This window comes from Rhinatrema bivittatum, chromosome 3, assembly GCF_901001135.1.
Source record: "Rhinatrema bivittatum chromosome 3, aRhiBiv1.1, whole genome shotgun sequence".
In the NCBI taxonomy this organism is placed as follows: domain Eukaryota; kingdom Metazoa; phylum Chordata; class Amphibia; order Gymnophiona; family Rhinatrematidae; genus Rhinatrema; species Rhinatrema bivittatum.
Genome location: NC_042617.1, coordinates 28282707 through 28301349, shown reverse-complemented (window position 1 = coordinate 28301349; position 18643 = coordinate 28282707). Strand labels below are relative to the sequence as shown.

The window sequence follows — 18643 nt, the reverse complement described above, 5'->3', positions numbered from 1 at the left end:
AGGGAGGGAGGAGTGGGTGAGTGAGAGGGAGGGAGGAGTGGGTGAGTGTGTGGGAGGGAGGTAGGGGGTGGGGAAGAGTGAGGGGAGAGGGAGAATGAGGGAGAGGTGAGAGACAGGGATGTGAGTAAGTGGAAGGGGGAGAGGGAGCATGAGGGAGAGGTGAGAGACAGGGATGTGAGTAAGTGGAAAGGTAAGAAGTTGTGGAGCAGAGAAAAAGGGAGTGGAGGAGGGCTGAGGGGGAGGGGATGGGATTGAGAGAGGGTGGGGAGTGTCTGAGGGAAGGGGAGAGAGGTGGGAGTGACTGAGGGAAGGGGAGGGAGGTGAGAGTGAGGGGAAGAAGGCAGTGGGAGACAGAGGGTGAGTAAGACTGAGTGGAGGAAAGGGGAGGAGTGAACGAGGGGAAGGGGGAGAGAGGGAGAAAAAGTGTAGAAGGGTGCTGTGTTAGAAAATGGACTGAAAACAAAATGTAATGTAGCCCGTTTTAACGGGCTTAATGGCTTGTAATTTAATAAAACATTGTTTTAACAGGATGTCCTGGCAAGATTTCATCCGTGAATTTTCCTCCATTGTCATTTGTGATCGCAGTCCAAAATTCTTGGATGTGGAGAACAGGCAGAGCGACTGGTGGAAGAGCTCATGTTTCAACCGCTGGGTTGAAGGAACCACTGCAGGAGGAAGGTTTTTTTTCAACAAAAGTAATGCATTTATCAGCAACTCGCATGTTCATCCAACCACACACAAGAGCGCGGAATACATAAAAAAAATTGAAAAGCTTTGAACTAATATTGTTCTGCAAGTGAGGTCTTTTATTCTGTGAGGGCTATGGTCCTGGTTGTAGTGCACAAGAAGTGTTTACCGCTGTGGGCTGCCTTCTAGGGCAGTATGTAGCTCCATATCTACTGACGGGGGGATAAAAACTGTATCTTCTTCTTTTATTTGTGTAAATGGATTTGAAAACCAGTCTTGTTAATAGTCTTTTCTACCATAAATATGGAATTTCTATTTTATTGTGATTATCCTTCTTTCTTATTGAATCCTATGGAGATGGGGCCCAAAATAGTTTATGAAGAGATTTATATGAGCCTATTTGGTGATTGAAATTTAGACAAATGGTTTTGGCTTTCATGCCCTTCCTTCAAGCTCATAGAACATGCTCAGCGTTTCCCTCCACCCAGTTTCAGATGTTGATGATATTATGAACATATCCCGCAGGGGCTAATTGGCTAATAAATACTGAATCAAGTCTCCTAATGTATTACAAGTCAGAGCAGTAGCCCATCTAAAAAGCCTGCATAAAGAAGGTTTGCACATTTTTATTTTATTTTATTTTTTTTACAAAACCCACAGGGCAGCGGAGTCACATTTTCCTAACATGGGGAGGTCAATTTTCAAAAGTTTTTCCCCGCATAAGAACTCTTTTTTTCAGAATTGCCCCATGCTTTACGAGAGCACATGTACTGGTAGCTGCACCAGAAAGGGGGATGGGCCTTGGGACAGGGAATGTAAAGTGTGGCACGGGGATTTCTTTGCTTGTTCAGCCTTCTGAGATCCTGCTCTTTTTTTTTTGATTCTTCAGATACGTCCTGCAGGAACCCTCCGTACTTGATGGAAGTGACAGAGTCTGGTGGCAGGGAGAAAGGAGACAATGTTGTAGTAGCTCTAATGCAAAACCCAGCTAACAGACAAAGGTCCAGCGATGACTGGTCGACTATTGGTTTTAAGATTTACAAGGTAAGCCGCTGGAATACTAGACTGTACTGTATATGACTAGCCTTCCCGATGTGTTACTTACCTACTAGTTGCTAAACTCCTTGGAACATTAAATAAAGTCAACTAACCCTAGTAACAATAGTTTAATACTAAATCTCATCTATACAGTAACACCTGCCTAAGAAAAAATTCAAGAGCAGCACAGCATTTTTGCAGGAGTTTATTATAATTATAGTGCAGTCATTACTTTATCTTTCCCTGGAATCATTCTAAAAATGCATTCCATTTACATTGCGAACGCATGAGGTGAAATAGTTTTGAAGAGAAAATAGAATATATTACACACACCTCAAGGAAATGAGAAGCAGCCCTGGCGGTTAGAGCAGCAGGCCGCAAACCAGGGAAGCCATGGTTCAAATCCTACTCCCATTCCTTGAGACCCCGGGCAAGTGACTTCATCCTCCTACTGCTTCAGGTACAAGCTTAGACAGTAACTTTCCTGCTAGCAAATGTGCACACGTTCATCGTCCCGGGGGCACAGCTGTTTTATAACTTGTGTGCTTGTATGCACGCATGTTATAAAATAGCCTGGCCGCACGCACATGTGCGCCAGATTTTAAACGGGCACGTGCAAGGGCGCTCAAATGCCGCTTTTACCGCGTAAATCTGGAGATTTGAAAAGTGGGTGAGCGCCGGTGCCTTTCCATTTTTACCAGTTCATCCCCAGTTCACCCAGTTAAGGGGTAGGTCCTCCAATCCCCCCTGGTTTGATAGCCTTCACTCCCTCCAGTTAGCCCCGACTCGTAAAACCCCACCGATCTGCCTATTTATCTTTATTTTATAACTTACACAGCATCCATAGCAGAAGTAAAGTTACATGGCGGGGGGGTCTTGGCGTGCGCATCTCAGCTTCCTGCCCCGAAACGCCCGTGCCCCGCCCAGACCACATCCAGACCCTGTTTGAAAACTTCTGAGATGTGCGCACTGAGGCATTTATGCGCGCATCCAGGCGGCTTTAAAAATTCACTCGGCGTGCGCGAGCCCAACATATTCTCGCACCCCCTAATGCGCGTGTCGGGCTTTTAAAATTCACGGTTTAGATTGTGAGCCCTCTGGGGAGAGGGAAATATGTACAGTACCCGAATGCAATCTGCTTTGAAGTGCCGAAAAAATGAGGAAAGCAAATAAGCAAACTTGATAGAAAGTTGAATACACAGTGAGGTAGATCTTAAAACAGTACGCGCGCGCGTACTTTTGTTGGCGCAACCGGCGCCAACAAAAGTACGCCGGATTTTATAAGATACGCGCGTAGCCTATAAAATCCGGGGTCGGCGCGTGCAAGGCTGCGCAAAATCCGCAGCCTGCGTGCCCCGAGCCGCGCAGCCTGCCTCTGTTCCCTCCGAGGCCGCTCCGAAATCGGAGCGGCCTCGGAAGGAACTTTCCTTCTGCGTCCCCCCACCATCCCCCCCTACCTTTGTTGTGCAAGTTACGCCTGCTTGAAGCAGGCGTAACTTGCCTGTGCCACCTCGGCATCCCCCGGCACAGGCCGCAGTGCCGGGGGACTCGGGACCGCCCATCCCTGAACCATCGCCACGCCCCCGGACCCGCCCCCGGACTGCCGACACGCCCCCCAGACACGCCACTCCCGCCCCTTTTACGAAGCCCCGGGACTTATGCGCGTCCCGGGGCTTTGCGCGCGCCGGCGGCCTATGCAAAATAGGCGCGCCGGCGCAGGGCTTTTAAAATCTAGCCCTTTCTGAAAAGAGATCTTTCTCCTGGAAATAGTGAGTCGATAGGTTGGAGAGTGTGAGACTGAGTACGGCACGATCGATACCGTTGAGGTTATATGCAGGAAACAGAACTGCAGATTTGCATTTGATGGGAGGTTCTCCCTAGAGATTTGTACCAGGCATAAAATGTGACCTTAATATGGCCTTAAGACTCCCGATCAGGCCTCTCTTCTGTTAAATCTGAGGATATAATCCCTTATGTATAGAAATATGAAAACTGATGGCAGGCAGATATGACTAGGCCTGTAGAGTCTTCTCATTTTCCTCTCATACTGCAGTTTCAGAGGCCTTACTTGGTCTCCAAATTTGCCTTTGTTTTTGCACCCCTAAGGATCCTCTGCGTTTATTCCTTTCATTTTTTTAGTTCCCATATTGATTTTTCACCCCACCCGTCACTGGTCATGAAGTCCTACCTCGAAGGGCTTATGGTGCAGACCCTTTGCCTGCATTCCACCAGAGACGCCATCCTCCCGGTGGGGTCTTACCGGTGGCATTACCACCACTCTAGTTTTGCCAGCTAATGGATTTCTGCCACGCCCTACGCGTCCTTGCCTTCCACAAGCGGGAGCGATGTGCCCCGCTGCCCAGCAGAGCTGGTAGTTTTAATACTGCCCACAGTGCCGTATAAAAAGCTTCCAAGTGGACAAGACGAACAAAGCGGTCACTTGATTCCGATGAAATGGGAGCCTGTTTGCTGAAGCTTTTGTGTTTGTGAAGAGGCATTGCGCATTCAGTAGAAATAAAATTCATACTTTTGACAATACGTAAACCTATTTGACTTGTTGTTTTCCTTTTCTTCTTTTTTTTTTTTTTTTTTTTTTAGGTTGAACCTCAGGTAAGTCCTGCTACCTTTTATTCCTTATTAGAAATACTGAAAGCGTTGGCCATGTGTGCCTACCTATTGTTCTGTCATGGGTCTTGCTTGATCTGTGGTCTTCTCCCCCTCTCTTCCACAGCCAATAAATTCGACCCTCTCCCTGAAAAAAATATATCCTCACATTCCTTTTCAGCTTCCCTCCCACTGATTATTATGTGGCAGCAAAACGTGAATGACAGTGCGGTGTTAATATGTTATCCCGGCTGATGAGCGTTTCTGTTTGACTCTGCATCCTTTCAGTGCTTATTGGGCTATTTATTTATTTATTTATTTAGAATTTTTATATACCGACATTCTTGATAAAAATATCAAATCATATCGGTTTCCATTGAAACAGAACAGTTGCAGCTATGGCGTTACATTGAAACAAGTCAACAAATCGTTAAATAACAGGTGAATATAGAAAATAATAATTGTAACTAAGCAATTGTAACTAAAACAGGTGAATATAGAAAAAAAATAATTATAGATAAGCAATTATAAATAAAACCATTATAGTTAAAATTTGATTATAAATAAACAGGTCGTCTAAAACGAATGACAAATATAATGGGGCAGCAAAAACAGTGGAAAACAAGCGATACATAAAGAAAGGCGACTGATATATATTACTGTGCGTAAGCGGAATAGAATGGGCGTGGTGGGGCCCAGGGGAATCGGGTGGCCATGAGGAAGGCGAGGGTTGAGAAGCTCCGGCTGAAAGGTGGATTGAGGAGGATGGGGGAAAAGGAATTCCCTATTCCGTGATTCCTTGGGAGCTACCTACATTCGTTGCATCATTTTGGCAGGAGTCAAATTGAATGGGAAAGAAAAGTCTTGAGATGCAGTGGGTGCTGGAAATTAGGGCATGAGAAGCACTAGAAGCCCAGCAAATTATCTGCAACCTCAAACATTACCGACTCATAGCTTAGAGTCAGGTTCTTCTGGTTTTCTCTAACTAGTAACATGGTTTTGATTAGAGGTGGGTGATTTGGCTGTAAGTGTGTGTATATGAGAGAGCGTGATAAAGTCTATTTGTGTGATAAACAAACCCTGACAAATCATTACTTAAAAACGGTGACAATCACGTACCAATTACATGTACTGCATATTATTTTCCCATTGTATACTGCTGAAAGTCACCTGTATTTATTATATGAAATTTGAGAAACGCTGGGTCCCGAAAGGCTAGAGGCTGGAAATGAAGAAAAGGGTTCATGGGAGTAACCTGCACAGAGCAGCAGTTACTGCCCCTAACAAAAGGCATGGGGATTACTACCCTTAACCAGTTAGCCTTCATGTTTGTGATACAACTGCAACAGCGCTCTCTGCTGGGAAAAAGTGGAATTGGGTGCCGACGACAGCCAACGCTGGGCCTTGACTTTTACAGTCCGGGGCACCGATACGCAGACATTTAGGGAAAAAGCGCAGGACTGCTTCTACGGCCAAGTCCAAAAGCAAAGCACGTCAAGCACCAGCATTGTCTGAATTATCAGGAAGGCTGTTGCTAGCAGTAATTTTGCTATGGTTTTGACAGTTGCTCGGTTTTGTTTGTAAATATTACTACCCTTAACATAAGGCTTGGGAGTAACCTGCACGGAGCGGCGCTTACTACCATAAGAAGCTTGCTGGGCAGACTGGATGCACCGTTTGGTCTTTTTCTGCCATTGTTGCTATGATGGTATGATATGCAAGATGGCAGACTTTTTGCCTGCTGGGAGAGATGGCTGTGATTTCTGTCTTATCAATCTAATTCACTTGGAACCAGTAGGACCGAATAAGACCTATATATGATCACAGATTGGTTTCTGTTTCCTGTGAACCAGGAGAATCCACCCCCCCCCCCCCCCCAACCACCTCCCATCACCACCTACAAGAGCATAGAAGTTCTTATTCACTGTGGACTGGAACAGCGATGTTGCAGGACCTTCACCTTATATGCCTCTGTGTATCAGGCCAATGACGATAGATTAACACGTGGAAATGTCTAGCAATGGGAATTTCTAGGGCAAGAGTACATTGTAGAAATCTCGTCTTTCCCTGTATGTACCCGGATCAGTCCAGACACCTGGGTTTTGCCTCCCCTCCAGCAGACAGAGACAGAGAAGTTTTCTCAAACAACCCTGCCACATAAACCAAGGCAGATGGTGGAGGTGCAAAACCCACAGTCTCTTCTGATCCTTGTTTGAAAGTTTTGGTAGTATAGGATTTAGTCAGGTTCTTGATTGTAATTTGTTGAGCTAGCTCTTTAAATTAAAAAAAAAAAAAAACGGAGTGAGCACAAGTCCATCGTCAGCGGTTCTGAGAGCCTCCCAGGGGGTTGTAAGGTCCTGAGGGGACCATCCCCCCTGGTCAAGGCCGCTGCGAAGGTTTGAGGACCCTACATTTACTGGTCAGCAGCGCCGGGGGTGACACCGGGGAGCCCGGTTCACTCACCACCCCCCCTCCCCCCCAAGGAGCAGGAGTTTCCAGAACCAGGGACAGCGAACGGCAAGTTTTTTTTCTGTACAAAAAAAAAAAAGTTTGTTGTCGTTTGGTGCGCACCGACTTTCCGCTAATTTGTTTGGCGTCTTTATTTGTTTTTTTCTTGAATTTTGATTGCGATCGCCGGTTTTCGATTTCGTGGGCAGACGATGTCCCGGGGTTCTTCATGCCGCGCGCCTTTCGCGTGAAGGCCTCTGCTCTGGCTGCCTGCAGGGCAGTGAGGGACCTTCCGTTCCCGTTCGGGGGGGGGGGGGTCGGAATCGGGCCCCACGTTTGCCGCTGCGTTTTGGACAGGATGCAGAGCTGGCTGATGGACCCGTTCCCGCTGAGCGTGGGAACGGCGGCCATTTTAGGCTCTATTATACGTGCCACGCAGGCAGCGCTGGGGGAGGGGACTCTACCCCCCTCGCTATCCCCGCAGCAAATTCCATCCGGGGTGGGGGGGGGGGGGGGGCGCGCTCCGGCGGGGACAACCTCTCCGTTGCAAGTGGATAGCCCTGGAGGGGCTTCTGATTATTCTTCAGAATCTTCTTTTTCCTCCAAATTTGTTTTACTTATGCACAAGGTTTTTAAAGCCAAAAAAGCAGGGAGAAAACTGGTGCCTGGGAAGGTTTTGCTGCAGCCGCAGTCCCAGAGGAAACGAAAGAGGGATAGGTCCCGGGGGGACTCCGTCCCCCACCGGGGTCGGACAATGATTCTACGTCTCAGGAAGAGACGGACCCATCGGTGAGGCCCCTGGGGGGGGGGGGGGGGCTGATGCAGATGCACCTACTCAGCCAGGTACCAGCAAAGGCTCTGAAGTGATGGAAGGGGACGACCCAAAGGTCGTACGTCTCTTTAAGAAAGATGAGCTGTCCCCGCTTATTCCGGCCATCCTACAGGAGCTAGAAATAGAGGCTCCGCCGGCTGAATCCCATCTGGGAGCTATGGATCTGGTCTTGTTAGGCCTCAGGGGGCCTACGGTGTCTTTTCCTTTCTATTTCTCGGCGACGGATCTCTTGTTCAGAGAGTGGGACACTCCAGATTTAGGTCTGAAAGTAAGCAAGGCCATGGACAAGCTATATCCTCTCCCAGAGGAAGCTTTGGAGCTTCTTCAAATTCCGAGGGTGGACGCAGCGGTGTTGGCTGTGACAAAAAGGTCCAAGATTCCAGTTACAGGAGCAACGGCCCTTAAGGACTTACAGGACAGAAAGTTGGAGCTCCAGCTCAAGTAGGTCTTCGAAGTGTCTGCCTTGGGGGTCCGCGCTGCGATATGTTTCGGCCGACCTTCTGCAAATGATGAACTTTATTCTCTCCCAGAGATTGAATTAAATCCTCTAGCTCCTTACCAAACAATAGTTTGCCCTTGAAAGGAAGAGACCATAGGCGAGACTTACAAGAAACATCAGTCGACCAATTTCGTAGCCACAAGAGATGACGAGCAGAAACAGCCGAAACCATGGTTCTAGCAGATGTGTGGAGAAAATCATAAAAGGCATCCGCACTATAAGCAATGACTGCTTCAAGACGGCCAGCTTGGAGAGCTTCCGCCTCAGAGAGCGATTCATTGGACTGAAGTTGTTGTAGCCAACGAAGACCCACTCTCAAGGAAAAATTACTACATATAGCTGCTCTGACGCTCAGTGCCGAGACTTCAAAAATCTTTTTTAATTGAAGCTCTAGCTTTGTATCTTGCAAATCCTTGAGAGCAGTAGCTCCTGTAATAGGGATGGTGGTCTTTTTTGTTACGGCTGACACTGCTGCATCCACCTTGGGAGAACAGAGCAGTTCTAAAGCTTCCTCCAGTAAAGGGTATAGCTTATCCATAGCCTTTGCAACTTTCAGACCCAAGTCTGGAGTATCCCATTCCCTAAAAATCAAATCTGTGGCTGAAAAAGGAAAAGAGGAGGGTGGTCCATGGAGACCCAACAATACTGGGTCTGAAGATCCCAGCTGAGATTCTTCATGGGGAGCCTCAATACCCAACTCCCCTAAAATAGCGGGAATGAGAGGTCCTAACTCTCATTCCTAAAGAGATGGACAACCTTCTGGTCATCCCCTTCCACCACATGAGAACCCCGGGAAACCCCGTGTAAGTGGTCTGGATCCCCATCTGCCCCCTGCGGAGGCTGCGAAAGCTCATCCATGCCATCCATGCTATCAGAATCTGTGGAGGTAGTAGAATCAGGCTGAGGAGATACTAACCTCAGAGGACGCTTAGATTTAGCGGGATCAAACCCAGCTCAAGACTTGGTCCATTTCTTAGGCACGGCTGGAGAGTCCAATAGCAAAGATTTATCCAGCGCTCTCTTTTTCCCTGCCCTCCGTGCCTTAAAAGCCCTGTGGAGGAACAGTACAAAATCTGAAGAAAAAGGGTCAGAGGAAGCTGCATCTGTATCCCCATCAGGAAAATCTGTGCTGCCTGTTGCGCCCATACCTGCTAAGTTGTCCCCCTCAGGGACTATTCTTTCAGGGGATAAAGACGGTGGGAGAATCCCCTCCACCGCCGCTGACAGGGCCAACAAGTTCGCTGACTCAGGCAAATTCAAAATGGCGCCCGTTCCCGCGCTCAACGGGAATGGGCTGACAGAAGGAGAGGGCAAGTTTTGAAAACCTCCGGAGACCGACTGAACCCGTAAAACAACCCCCTTAGGGGTTGTGGAAACGCCCTCTCCTCCAGACACGCAGTTTGAACAGGGGCTGTCCCTCGACAAGCAAGCGTGTGCCACTCCACAAGCCTGGCAAGATAATCTCTGCGGCATTTTTTTACCTCGGTAAAAAGGAAAATTTTTAATGCCAAAAAAGCCGAAAAATGACAGCGAAAAAGAAACGGAGGGACCCGACTCGACTGCGAGGGAAGGGAGAGTCTAAATATTACAAGTCAATTTTGAAAATTTTATTTTATATATACTTGCCCAATAGCCTCCTGGTTCAACTGGGTGGAGTGAGCCGGGCTCCCTGGTATCACCCCCAGTTCTGCACTAAGGCTGTATGAAGGGCCCTCGACCCACAGCAGCAGCTGCCTCTAAAACCAGGGGGATGGTCCTCTCAGAGCCTGACAACACCTGGGAGGCTGAAACCAGTCTCACTTCTGTACTCCGTAAGAAAATAATTAAGAAATGAACCTAACTCTTATTATTTTCTTAGTATTATAATTATTTTTTATATTTTATTTTAAAAGCTAACTAACTATCACAGGCTGTAGGTTTTGGTCCTGCTTCATCTGCTAGAGACAGAGAAATACTGATGGACTGTAGGTGGAGCCATGCTATATACATCAGAGTCTTTAGAACTTCTCTGTCTCCATCTGCTAGAGGGGGGGCAAAACCCAGGAGTCTGGACTGATCCGGGTACGTACAGGGAAAAGGTGGTTATTTCCAGCATTAAAACCTGCAATAACCAGTTACATATTCTTCTCAATAAAAATTGTCAATAAAAAAAAACCCCCCAAAAAAAAACCATGCGATAACATGCATCACGCTGTTGCACACAATGTTAAAACACCCCTCATTTTCATAACTTCTACCCAAACTCCTCCCCTTTGGCTAAATTTTTTTAATTTGCATACACATCGTGGGATATCGCATGCATTATTTTTCGCATCTCATGATGCGATTTGGACCCCAACACCCACGATGACGCCCTAATGCACTTTGATGAATGACCCTGTAAATGCTTTTGAAAATGGGCCTCTACTACTTTTCAGTAAGCTTTTTAAAGTAATGGCTTCTCCGGGCTCATTACCATTAAACCCTGGTAATTCCTGGTCGTTTAGTACAATATAGAGTGGGTAATTAGGGGCCGAACCATTCACAGGCTGCTGGGATGGTCAACCCCCTCTGAAGGTTTTATAAGCAGCTCTCTCCTGAGAGCTTGATTTTTGGAAGTTTAGGAGACGAGTTGGAGTTTTTCTTGTGTTGGACCTTTAGAGGCCTCCTCCTAAGGCAAACCCTGCCTGGGAGTCTGTGAGACAGGTCGGGGATCTGCTTTGTCCATCCACTCTTTAGAGGGCAGAGACTGCATCCATGGTTGTTCTGGGGTTTTGGAAAGAGGCTGGATGCTGCCAGGAGTGAGGTCACGGGGAACTCCCTGGGAGACCCAGGCTAGGGAAGACCTGCCTCGCTGGGACTCAAAGCCACGACCTTCTGGTGTTTTGCCTCAGCTTTTGGGAACCAGAGTTTTTTGTTTAAGATCTGGGAGGAAGATTTATGCTATCCCCCCCTTCTTCCTGCCCATTGCATCAAGAGATGCTGAGAAATTAAAGAGAGAAAGAAGTTATCAACTCTGAAGACACCCACTGGCGCCTTCACTCATGGGGAGAGAGAGAACTTTTGACTCTCTGTGCTTTTGACTATTTTTGCCAATAATGGCAAAGGATACCCTGTCCACCTGGGGCCCTTCCTGGAGAATGAATGGCTGTTATAGTGCTGGTGATAGAGATTCCTGCACAGATATCTATTAATCCCATTGGGTCTTCATCGTCAGCTCTGCTGCCCTCCCCACTGGAGAATTCTGAAACTGGAGTTGTAGCCATTTTTCCCTACACTGCAGCATCTGAAGGTGGCCCTTTATCTTCTACAGGGAATGCCTTGAGAAAGGGAGATATATCAGGGAAATAGGCAATGTATAAATAAATATTGTAGCCTATAGCGAGATCTGTTTTTGATTGTATGACCAATTGCCAAGAAATCAAACTGAACTTTATAGGAAAATAAATGTCTATATACCTGAATTCTAATAATGCTCTAAGCTGCCTTGAGCATCATTTGCATGCTGATGCAATAATCTGTGCATTTAAACTGTGTGCTCAAATTCAGCACCTAGCTTCTTAATGCACAGGTTAACATTTTTTAATATTCCCAACACAGTAAGCTAGGGGCAGGCACCCTTTCTGAAGTGGTGGGCCAAGATTTAAATGGGGGATAGGTAACTCTGGTCCTCGAGTCCCACAAGCCTGATTCACACAACGCTTGAATATTAATTTTACTTTACATTAATTTTCAGTTAAAATATTCAAGAGATCTGTAAAAATATGATTGAAATTGATATGTTTTCCGCATGTAAAACCAACATTTTAAAAAGGAGAAGAGAAAAATGTTTCTAACTGCCTCTCCCTCCTCACCAATACACCCCCTATTAGAACAGACCAGGCTGCTACATAGAAACTACATGTTAGCTACCAGAATCCCACACATGCAGAACCTCACCAAATACCGAATAAACTAAAATGACCATAAAAAACTATAAATAGAAACAGACAAAAACTGAGCTAGAAATTGCAACAAGCGAAACTCTGTATGCAGTGCAACAAAGGAAAAACAGAAATATCACCTTACCTCATAACAGTTACTGCAGTATCTGGTGATCAAGGTGAACATATGTTCATTTATTAAGCAAAATTTTTAAAAATCTAAGCTGTTTGTATTTTGATGATAATTTCATCTGTACTCACTGATGGAGTTAAAACTTGGAACTTATTTTGGTCCAGTCGTGTCAGATGGTATTATAATCTTTATTTTTCATGTATGTTAGTTTTGCAGCCATTTCAATGAATTATCTATCATAGTGTGGGAATATATAATGTTATTTATAGTTTTTATGATTATTGAAGGCTTGTATTTAATTAATTCTTAACTTTCTATTACTGATTATTATGTAATAAATTATTGATCCTGTTTTTCTATGTATTTCTTTAATTTATTAGATTTAATTGTTTATTATTTTACAGTTTTAATAATTTCTGTTTTATTTTATTCTGTTTGTAAACCATTGTGACGGCTTGTTCCAGACATCGGTATATAAAAGCCTAATAAATAAATAAATAAATAAAACAGCAAACAAAATTAATAACGTACATTAATTATAATAGTAAAACCATACCAATAAAAAGAATAAATATTTCAAGACAGCTGACCAATAGAATAATACCCAGTAATTAAAAACTCATAAACATTTGTTTATATTTTCCAAGCACCAATGAAATATTTCTAAACAGAAATCAAATAACACCCAATAATTAAAACTTATAAGAATTTAAAGAAAAATGCTCTCCGTACTTGGGAACCTTTGATTTCCAGTCACCCTGAGATTGTTATAAATTAGTTGGGGTGGGGAAGGGTACAAACAAACTTTCTTCTCTCTCTCTCATACTCTCTCTCTCTCTCATACTCTCTCTCTCTCTCTCTCTCATATACATATACTCTCCAACACATACACACATGCTTTCTCTCTTTCTCTCCCCCCACATGCAGTCACCCACATTCAGTGCTTGCTCTTTCCCTCTCACATACAATCAATTATACACAGAAATACACTCATGCTTGCTCTCTCCCTCCTACATGCAATCATACAATCTCCCTCTCCCACATGCAATCACATTCTTTCTCTCTTCCACATATAATCATACTCTTTCTCTCCCACACATGCATTCGCATTCTCTCTCTCATCGCTTCCCACACATGCAATCATATATTCTCTCTCTTTTCTTCCTACACATGCAATCACATTTTCTGTCTCTCGTTCCCTCCCACACATGCAATCACATGCTCTCCCACATGCAAACACAGGCTCGCGCTCTCTCTCCACACATGCAATCACACATTCTCTCCCTCTCACACATGAAATCACACTCTCTCTCACTCTCCAACTTGCAATCACATTTTCTTTCGCTCTCAAACATGCAATCACACACTCTCTCTCCCACACATGCAATCACATGCTCTCTCTCGCTCTCCTACATGCAGTCACATGCTCTCTCCCTCCCACATATACAGTCACACACACTCTCTCCCATACATGCAATTACATGCTTTCTCCCACACATGCAATCATACTCTCTCTTTCTCCCACATGCAATCACGCTCTTTTCCCCTACATGCAGTCAAACACCCTCTCTCTCTGTGTCTCTTTCATGCAATCACAAGCTTTCTCTCTGTTGAATTCGTGGCCCCTTGAGCCAGCTAGAGATGATGAAAGCGCACTGTGAGAAGGCCCACAGTGGAGGTCGTAGCCGGGAGGCGGATCAAGTCTGGAGAACCACCGAATATTCACCACTGGAAGCCCGAGATCCCCCCGGGAGGAGCCCTTGAGGATCCAAGCCGCTTGGACTTATGTGCTGTCTCCTGAAGATGAGCCTCCGAAGAGTTGTCCTGAAGTTGCAAAACGGAGGAGTAGAAGGAGCCAGGAGACCAACAGGAACTTCCCCACTGGAAGCCCAAGGTCCCTCCAGGAGGAGCCCATGAGGACCCAAGCCGCTTGGACTTAGGCGAGGTCTTCCGGATGGAGTGAACGCGGGCAGTCCAGATCAAGACACATACATTCACACTCCCACTCACACTAGCTCACAACACACACACAGGCTCACATACCTACCGGCTCACATACACACTCTCACTGAGAGGACCTCTTCTTAGTCGCCAGCAGGATGGGGTCTGCTGTGTACCAGGGGACCCCTAGTTTGATTCTCATATCAGGTCTTCTGCTCCCCAGGCAGGCAGAGCTCTAGAGTCTCAATGCGTGGATGAGATGATAGTACAGGGAAAAGGGTTTTAGGTTTGTTAGGAACAGGGCATCATTTTGGGGAAGGGGGGTCTTTTCCGAAAGGATGGACTCCACCTTAACCAGAGTGGAATAAGCTGCTGGTACTAATCTTTCTGAACTAGATGATGCAGCTTTTAAACTAGGTGATGGGGGAAAGCAGACAGTCGCTTAGAAGCTTAGCTATGCCAGAAGCGTCGGGCTCGAGTCACAGTAGGAAGCTACTGTAATCTGGGCTGAAGAAAAAGAGAAAGATAAGGTAAAGCAAGGGTGGGAGGGTTAGGAGGGAAGGAGGGGGCGGCCCCAGAGTTTGACTGTTTTTGGAAAAAAATAAAATCAAGCCAAGGAGCAAGAGGTGGAGGGGAGGGGGAGTGGCTAGACCATCATTAACCCCGGCCCCTATTTGTGGTATACAAGCCAATACAGGGCATTTTTGGGAGCAGTGACTAGGTGGCAGGCTCAGCCCCGCAAGGAGTGAGGCTGGTTGGGGCCTTTCAGATCGCATTTTTTTTTTACCGGTTAGCATTGTGGAATGGGGAGCATTTCTGAGAATGCTACCCTGGAGGTTCTGCATTTCAACTTTCTATCTAAAATTCTAAATTTGTTTTCCAGTACCTCCTTCCTGCTCCTTTTCTATGTCATCGGAACCCACACGTACCCAGAAAGCCGGCTCCTCCCCAGCACTATCTAAAATCCTACCTGTGTGACACGTGAGCCCGCCACCTTCACAGCAGGCGGGCCAATTACCAAGCGATTTCTCATGACCACCAGCCACCCAGCTATCAACCTTCCTAATAATTGAATCACCATCTACAGTGGCCATGGACTTTAATTCTGCGAGGGTACAGCAGCTCTGGAAACTTAACTCCATCTCTAACCTAGCAGTAAGGTTTCCAGCACTAAGAAACCCCAGGTTTGGCCAGCGCACCTCTCCTCACTGCTTTATTGCCCTCATGTGCAGGGGTCATTCATGCAAGGGCATTAAGTGGGGCCTACAGCTTTACATGCACATTTTGTGAGCGTTAGCTCCTTCCTACATCAGCAGTAGGGCTTGCATGCACAGAACGTGCGTTCAAGGGCAGGTAAAGCTGTGCGTCCCGCTACACGCACCTTATTGTATCAGCCTGTTGGAGAGGCAGGCGAAAAATCAAAATTTTAAATCAGAACATTACGATGTATGCTTTATTTTTCCTCAAATAATTTGAAATGAGTTCTATTTGAGTTTCAAATTCTTCTTCTCAAAGACCATGCATTCTTCAAAAACAGTTTTTTTGGGTTTTTTTGTAAGGTTAAAATCCATTCTATTTCCTTCAGTTTCAAGGGCTGGAAAATGCATTGCCGCCGACATTCTTCTCTCAGTGTGAGCCCAGAGCCATAAAAACCCCTCTTTGTAATCAGTTTGAAGTGATCCAGAGATTCCACCTGCCCGCAGGAACCTACGTCATCGTTCCATCTACAAACAACAAAGGGCGGGAATCGAACTTCCTTCTCCGAGTTTACTTCAAGGATTGCACCAAGTAAAGACATTAAAGACTTTTGTGCTTTTCAACCATGTGGTATTTCTCGGGTATCGGCTGACTCACAGCTGTGATGTGGGTTAATGAATATTTTTAATGATCTGTGCTGTCACCTGCGAAGCCATACACTGTGTTAAATTTGAAGCCCTTGCTTTCTCCGTACCTTGGTTCTGCAAAATTCCTCCCCTGAATAAATAGCCAAACTCCCAGAGACATTTGGTATCACGGCATTTTTTTTCTCATGCTGCAGTAAAGATAGGAGAATTTTGCAGGACAGAGGAAATGGAAAGTAAGGATTTCTAGCGGTGCTAGCTAGAGCTCTTGAGCAATCCTCACTTAGTTTTCGTTCAAATGAGTGCGAAATTCACCATCTACTGTACTATCTGCATACACTGTAAGTGCAAGGTACTGTAAATTCATTGACATCCAAAGACGAGACCTTTGTTGTCTCTGAAGTACATGTACTACATCTTTTATATGTTTGTCCCCTAAGAAGTACCAAACCTATCTGAGGGATGTATTGTGCCCCATAGTGGCCTTATTACAAAATACCATGACCCAGCTGCGATGGATCCATCTTGCTACCTGTAATGTTCTTACTGCTACTTTTCATTATTAGTTTTTTAGCTTAGGTCAATATTAACCAACCAGGCCAAGCTCACCATAGCACCCTTCACTACAGTCTTGCCATTTTTGTAATAGAGAATTCCTGGTGCACAGAGCCTTATAGTGGATTTTAATTAATAATAGCCAGTGCTTCAGTAATGTCTTCTGAACACAAGCACACACACAGGATGGTAAAGGGAGTTCCCTGTACCTACCCAGATCAGTCCAGACTCCTGGGTTTTGCCACCCCTCCAGCAGATGGAGACAGAGAAGTTTGAATGGACTCTGCCCTATAGCCCTGAGGTGCCACCTAGAGTCTGTCAATATTTCTCTGTCTCCAGCAGATGTTGGAGGTGCAAATCCCTTCAGTCTGGATTAGCTAGTATTAATTTAAATTTAAGGATTAGATTGATTCTAGGGCTTAATTTAGTTTTTCTAAGGCTTTCCAGTTAAAAAAAAAAAAAAAAAAAGCCTCCCAGGGGATTGTCAGGGCCTGGTGGGACCATCCCCCCTGGTAATAGAAGCTGAGGAGCAGAGGGTTGAGGATCCAGTAACTGCCCTCCGCAGCAACTGAGGGTGATACCGGGGAGCCCAGTTCACTCACCCTCAGAAGGGGGGAGCGCAGAGCTTCTATTTATTAAAAAAAAAAAAGACGAACAGGTAATTTCTTTTTCTTGTTTTCACGGCCGGCCCAGCGTCCTCTTCGTCTCCTCCCCCTCCTCTCGCCGCCGCTCTTCAGTCCAGCTGCTTACTGCCGAGCTCCCGGGTTAATTTTAATCCACTCGTCATGCTGAGTGGTGAGGCCTGTTCGGCGTGTGGGAGCACATGCGCGTGGCTCTCAAGAGCCAGCATTTGCTCAGATTGCCTCTCTGGAGGAGAGGGCACCTTGGGGAGGGCGCTTGGTGACATTTCCCGCGGCAGCAGTTCCAGAGTGCGCCAAGAGCCTCGGAGGCTCTATAGTCAGCGCCAGCCCTCAGACCTGTTCCTGCTGAGCGCGGGAACGGAAGCCATTTTAAAACATTCAGCGATCAGGAGAAAGCTGCTCTGGGGGAAGGGAATTCCCCACTACCTCTTTTGCCGCGGCCTGGGGTCTCGGGGGGGGGGGGGGGTGATTCGCAGGCTGCTCAGGAGTACTCGTCAGGAGATGACCCCAGGGGGGCCTCGGATGAATCTTCTTCGTCATTCTCCTCAGACTTTGTTTTATTGTTTCACAAGGCCTTTAAGGCCCGGAAGGCAGCTAGACTTCAGGGTAGCAGGGTCCCTCATCCAGCTCCAGCATCCTCAGTTGGGGGCAAGGACTCCATCTTACCCATAAGCGTCCCAAGTTCCCCCCGGAGGTGGGATCCACGAAGTCCAAACGCCCTCTCAGGTCTATTTCTTGTCCGATGGACAGTTCGTCTTCGGAGCATTCGGATGGAGGGGAGACCCTTTGCAGGATCCTCAGGGGCCTGATGCGGACCAGGATAGCCAGCTCCAGTCTACCAAGCAAATGGGAACGCCTATAGTTGAAGGTGATGACCCCAAGGTGGTACGCTTATTCCGGAAGGATGAATTAGGACCACTCATTCCAGTTATTCTGGAAGAATTGGGGATTGCGGTCCCTCAGGAGGATTCACGGCTGGGTGCTGTGGATCCGGTGATGGTCAGACTCAGGGGTCCAGCTCGGTCTTTTCCCTTCCATATGTCAGTTACTGACCTATTGTTTCATGAGTGGGATACTCCGGACTTGGGATTGAAAGTTAGCCAAGCTATGGACAAATTGTACCCGCTACCAGAGGAAGACCACCATCCCGGTGACAGGAACCACAGCCCTTAAGGACTTGCAGGATCGCAAATTAGAGTTGTAACTTAAGAAGATTTTTGAAGTCTCGACTCTCGGGGTTCGTGCCGTCATGTGCAACAGTTTTGCACTGAGAGCCAGCCTCCACTGGGTGCAGCACTTACAATTGGCAGCATCCCTTTCTGATGCAGAAGCGGTTCAGACTGGTCGGCTGGAGGCCATGGTCGCTTACAGTGCAGATGCGCTTTATGATCTCCTTCGTACTTCGGGCAGAACTATGTCATGTCATGGCCCGCAGACTCCTCTGGCTCATAAACTGGTCCGCGGATGTTTCTTCAAAAGCTTAGCTGGGTTCCTTGCCCTTTAAGGGAAAGTTGCTCTTCGG

The 18643-nt window shown here is 46.5% G+C and overlaps 1 protein-coding gene across 2 annotated transcripts in view; it reads left to right on the top strand.

Annotated features, from left to right (window-relative positions):
• LOC115086740 (calpain-13-like) overlaps positions 1-18643 on the top strand; it is a 221206-nt gene that overhangs the window by 106059 nt on the left and 96504 nt on the right. For both annotated transcript variants that reach the window (XM_029593020.1, XM_029593021.1), the window contains exons 10-13: positions 529-695; positions 1577-1731; positions 4324-4335; positions 15670-15872. In XM_029593020.1, coding sequence (XP_029448880.1) covers positions 529-695; positions 1577-1731; positions 4324-4335; positions 15670-15872 — 537 coding nt within the window. The remainder of the gene's footprint in view (positions 1-528; positions 696-1576; positions 1732-4323; positions 4336-15669; positions 15873-18643) is intronic.